We start from the raw sequence: 6,000 nt of genomic DNA, 5'->3' as shown, positions 1-6,000 counted from the left end.
ATGAAAAGCCCTACCAATTATATATACACACCCATAAATAATTCCTTATTTTACTATTTTATGCGGTTTTTTCTTTGCTATAATTTCTTTTCTTTTTTTTTTTTTTAATAATTTGGTCATATCTTTTGTTTGCTATAACTTTTTAGTATTATTTTAAATATAATTTTGGTCATATCTTTAAAAAGGGTAAAAGAAAATTATAATATAAATAATGAAAAGTTATAAAAAAAAAAAAAAAACTTTTAGTTTATACCAAATTATTTAAATTAATAGTAGTAAAATATTTGTGACAAAACTAATAGTTAACAGGCCTTATTTGGGCTAGTCTAATGGGCCATTTTTGGATTCGACTAATCTGGTGGGCCGAACCTTAGCGAATGGGCTTCCAACTAAATTGGGCCGCTATTTTCGACTTGGGCCGTCAATATGGGCCTCTTGAATGTATATTTTTATTTATTTATTTATTTTTAATATTGAAAATTTAGTATGCAAACTTTTTGCAAGTCAAACTTATAAGTTGTTAGGCGTTTCATTATTATTGATAAATTGGAAAAAAAAAAAAAAGAAAAAAAGAACAAGTCAAAACTCCAACCCTAAAGTATGCATCTTTCTTTTTTTGATCGGATAAAGTATGCATCTTTTGTTCATTTGAGAGGGGTTTATTTATTTATTTTATTATTATTATTCAAAAGTTTATTTATTTTATAAAAAAAAAGAATATCACATTAAATAGATTTAAATGTTAGAGTTATTAAACACTAAATAAAATTTAAATATATGTCACAAAAAAAAAAACATTTACCACACAAAATATCGATTTTATTTTATTTTTTAATTATAGATTTACTAAGCATTACAAATACTTTTATACAAAGTCTTTTTATATACTAAAAATATTACAAAGTATCACTAAAATACAAAATTTATTAAATTTTCGACCAAATATAAACGCATATATTTCAAGCGGACGGAACGGAAGGAGTATTATAATTTCCCAACCAACTACAAAATATCTTTCTATACAAGTAAAAATTGAACAACTATACATATTCCCATCTAGAACCCTAAATGAAAAGACAAGAACATTCGAAGTTGTCCTAATATTACAAAGAGATGATCAATTCGACTTTTTCATATACTTAAATCCCATGGAGGAATCGAAACAATCCAACTTGTTCCTATACTTGTTCATCAATCTCAACAATTCACTTGCATTCTCCTTTGTTCTTTCACCACATCCAACTTGCAAAACTACTAGAAGCTTCTGGAAAGCTCCATGAGTTACGGCATCGGCTAGCGCGTCCTCGTTTTCTCCGAAGCTTAGCTTCGAAAGAATCGCGATGGAATATTCGGTCGCGGTGTCTGAAACCCGTAGAATCTTCTTAACGATCAACGGGATCGTTAGGGCATTCGCGCTCGCCGTTTTCTTACCTTCCTCGGAGTCGCACGCGTTGTCCAAAACGATCAACGCTTTTTCGCACGTGGATCTATTGCTATCGACGAGGATGTCGAGAATTAAGGGAACTAGCCCTAATCGGATGAAGTTTGCGAATGTCGCAGACGTGTGATTTTCTTTCTCTTGTTTCGACGTTGTCATTATCTGGTGAATGATCATTAGGCACGCTTGCGTAGCTTTAGGGCCGACGGGCATTTCCAAGACGCGAAGAAATGTTCTTTCGATGCCCTCGACTTCCATTATTCTTTCGACGACGCTTCTATCCTCGAAAATTAATTCTTTCAACATGATGATCGTGTTTTGGATCGTGGAATATTGACTGTTAGATTCGTGATTCAAAATCCTCGCCATGAAATGTAGCGAAGCCGGAGATTTCAACTTCGAAACCCCGTCTTGACCTAATGGAAAACTCCATGTTAACGTCGCCAATATTTCCTCGAGCAAATTTATGTTCGTATCCCCCGAAACACGGGCGAACGAGTCGAACACGTTAGCTAGAGTCGAGCCAATCCCGTTACCTACCATACAACGTTTGTTTCGCTCGTTCTCCTTCGCTAAATTCTTGATTTTTCCGAGCAATTCACTGCACGTCGCTTCGTCTCGTTCTCGTGCGCTAGCCAATATTCGCGTAAAAATTTCTGAGGCGTCGAAAGAACTAATCGGGATTCGCGGGGTGGGGATCCTCTCGACCCCGAGAGACTTGTTCTCAACGCACCAATCTTGGATCATTTGTCGCAACGAATGATTCGGGATCCTATCGATGTTTCTCAAGACTTGATTTGTCACGGGGCACGTGACGTGCCCCGCGTCAATCCAATTCTCGATACTCTCCCTATCGTACGTTATCCCGGTCGACAACGAGACCGGATCCTTCATCAAATCGAGCGATATCGGGCAACGGAAATGGGTAGGAATTACGAGTTCGTTACGCGGCTTTACGATCGCTTTCGGTACTTCCCTTTTCGCCGGAGCTCCTCTCCGGCCGCTGCCGCGCTTTCTCCTCCATAAAAATGGCATTTATACAATATATTGTTTATCGAAAACCTTGTAAAAACCTTGTTCTTATTCAATACTCGATGAAAACAGTTTTTGCAACTCGTCTTCCTTATATAAGTCTATATATATATATACACACGTACGTGTGTGTTTGTATGTATTGTGTGTATGTATAGATGTATTTAGGTCAAAGGGGCATGCATGCAAAAGGGTTCAAATTGGGCGTTTTAACATTCTACCTATTACAGTGTCTTTGAATTGAATGTTTGACCGTTGAATGTTTGAATAAAGAATATTATTGGCAGTTTTTTAAATAGTTTTCCAAAATTTTATTGTGAAAAAATAATAATAAAAAAATAGATGCAATTTTAACTAGGTTGGCCTTTGACTTGCTGACTTAGTCAGCGGACTGCACCTGACTGCGTTGCCGGTGCTAAACGCTGACCAGTTATTATATATATATATATATATTAAAATATCCGTACAAAATTTTGAAATTTTGAAAAAAAATAAATAAATAAGTGATAGAATATTAGCACTCCATTTGATGTAAATATATATATATATATTAAAAAAAAAAAAGGTTAAACGAGATGGAAAAAGTGTGGATATTAATAGATTGAATTTATGTACTTTTTAACCAAAGAAAATTTTAGATAATGTATTCAACAGGTTTTACCATTTTTACCAAATTTTCTATTAACCTATTTTGATTCGATTATAGTAAAAATAGGTTTGTTCCATTTTATTTATTGCACTAAAAAAAAAAAAAAAAAGACTAACAATTTAGTGAGAATAATTTTCTCGGTATAAGACAAAAAGTAATTTTTCTTACGCATATATCTTACAACCAAACAACCGAAGTTCGACGTATTATTGCATCTCATTTTTCCTACACAATACATAGTAAAAACTTGACAAGCTCGCTAAGTGAATTTTAGGTTACATTTGCTATATATGTCGTCATTCCTCGCAAATCTCCCTCTTATTCGAGGTCGACTTTTCGCCGAAGTCTTCCTACATTCATACTGCAAAAAATTGAATAATTAGTTCCGGAAATTTTCCATAGTGTATTCATTAACAAGTAAATTCTATATAATAAAATATATTTGGAATTTATTGTATAACCAAGTTCGAACAAAATAAAAATTTATTTTCTTCTCTTACCGTGAGAATATATATAATCATAGTATTCTTTTAGTCGAATATGATAACTATGAGACAAATAAATATTTTGAATATTTACTTTACTTGATTAACTATAGAATAACGTATTTTTTCAATGCAAATAGTATTTAGAATAAATTAATTTGAACTTCTCCTTATCCGATTATTATTATTATATTGGGCTTTGATTAATCTCACCCTTCAACTATTCAAACTAATCAAGTGATTAGATGAGAGAATATGATCCAAAAGTTTAAAAAACACAAACATAAAATATACTGCTCCCTCTGTCCTAATAAGATGGGCGCATTACCGTAGATACGATAATTTAGATAAAGTATAATTAATAAAAATAATTATTATTTAGTAAAAATAATTATAGATTAAAATTAAGATTAAAAAAAATTTAAATTTTAAAATATGATTAAAGTGTATATAATCAATTTTTTAGAAAAGAAAATGACAAATTATGTGAGACGAACGAAAATAGAAAATATGGACAAATTATGTGAAATGGAGGGAGGAGTATATAATTTCTTGGTTACCTATATATTTATTTTTTATATAAAAATTTGTTTAGTGTTTTTTAGTTTGAGTTATTATAATATATATATATATATACAAACTAGCTATTGTGTCACTAATATAAAAATATTTAATATTTTATATTAAATATTGATTTTTGTAAAAAATTATATTTCTTTCCTTCGTATCTAAATGTCACATTTATCTTTTGCGTCATTGTACTTAACATTAAAAATATGTTTATATTTGTATAATTTTTTGTACAAATGTTCTTCTATTAGTATTATAAGACACTAATGAAAGTATTTTTACAATTTTTTTTTAATTTATATTACGGTTTTGATATAATAATTAATATTTAAAGATCAACACGCAAAAAGTGAATGAAACTTTTAAAGCCGGACGAAGGTAGTAATATATATGTATATATTCATAATCGTATTGGTCAAAAAGAGTTGGGCAAACAAAACTTGTAAGTAAAGATGCATTTTTTAGATAGTTCGAAAGAACCTTAATTTTGTGATTGAAATTCCGTCGGCTTCTTTTGCTTTTGTATACCTCGATTCTTCGTTTCTTCTCTTCCGGACTGTATGGTCTCGCAGATTTTATTATACTGTCGATTATAGATATCTCATGGTATAGCCATCTATCACATTGCTCATGCTCCATCTTCATCTATAAAATTGCACACAAACAATTCGCGATATCACATATATATATATATATAAACAATGTTCGAAATTATAAAGTGATTTCATTACCGGTGAAGAGTCATAATCTTGCAAGAATTGATCGAACAAGGAGAGATCCGTTTCATATTGGAACTTGGGTGTGTAATTATCCGACAAGAATAACATCGACTGGCGACCTATGTCATTTGTAAATGGGAAGTACGAGGAAGGCGAGAAAAGGGCAGCTTCTTCATCGAGGTAATGAAACATGTTTGTCTGAAAATTGAATATTGAGTAATTAATAAGTAATTAAGAAAGCGGTAGAACACAAAAATGTCGATGCACACTTGGCTATTTAAAAGACAAAGTTTGTGTAGATAAATGATTGATTAGCCTAAGGATATATATGGCCGTGGAGAGACACTTCGGTAGGCAAAGTGTCCCACACCACCACCCCCAATATATATATATATATATATATAAAGTATAAAAAAATAAAATAAATTTATATATGACAGGTAATGTGTAATAGTGTGGAATAAGATAGATGATATCTTGTATGTAGATAGTGTATAAGAGTATATTTTTTTAAAGTAGTTTTTCAAATATAATGAATACATTGTAAAATAGTAAGATAGGGTTCCCTCTATCTATTTCTAAGAAAAAAAATTTAATGTGAGGTATAATGTCGGTAATATGAAAATTAATATTTTATATTGAATAGATAAAATATATATCAGAATTGTGTCGGAAAGAAAATCTTGAACAAACAAATCCAGAGATACATTATATATATTCAATTAATTGTAGCATATTTGATCTTAATATAATTTTGACTTAAAAAAATATAGTCTTTCAGTCTCTCAAATTTGTGTTCAAAATTTAGCTATGTGGATTTTAATTGATTTTTTTTGGTCTCTTATAGTGAAACATATATAAAAATTGTATAAGATTTTACTAAATAAAAAAATAATAACTATTTTTAATTAAGAGACATATTGCTAATGTAAGTAATATATATATATATATATGTAAGTAGGGAAATTAATTCGATTTGTTTGATTTTAAAAACATATAAGTAGGTGTCCTTTGAAAGAGACTTTACAATGCATGGTATGAGTTTACATATGCATTAGTTGTTTTGATGTTAGTCATATAGAGATTGGTTTGAAATGTATGTTTGCA

General features: G+C 30.5%; 1 protein-coding gene across 1 annotated transcript; it reads right to left on the bottom strand.

The window, feature by feature from the left end:
- Positions 1-942: 942 nt before the first annotated feature.
- Positions 943-2,534, bottom strand: LOC127242219 (U-box domain-containing protein 21-like). Its single transcript, XM_051261679.1, has one exon. It carries the CDS (start codon positions 2,471-2,473, stop codon positions 1,118-1,120), a length of 1,356 nt encoding a protein of 451 aa, XP_051117636.1. The 5' UTR covers positions 2,474-2,534; the 3' UTR covers positions 943-1,117.
- Positions 2,535-6,000: the final 3,466 nt, after the last annotated feature.

Source organism: Andrographis paniculata, unplaced genomic scaffold (genome assembly GCF_009805555.1).
Source record: "Andrographis paniculata isolate CXL003 unplaced genomic scaffold, ASM980555v1 Contig86END, whole genome shotgun sequence".
In the NCBI taxonomy this organism is placed as follows: domain Eukaryota; kingdom Viridiplantae; phylum Streptophyta; class Magnoliopsida; order Lamiales; family Acanthaceae; genus Andrographis; species Andrographis paniculata.
The sequence above is the reverse complement of the archived record's forward strand: the minus strand, read 5'-3'. Positions and strand labels throughout refer to the sequence as shown.

Excerpts from the sequence above, each read along its gene's own strand:
- LOC127242219 (XM_051261679.1), bottom strand. The coding sequence starts at position 2,473 with ATGCCATTTTTATGGAGGAGAAAGCGCGGCAGCGGCCGGAGAGGAGCT.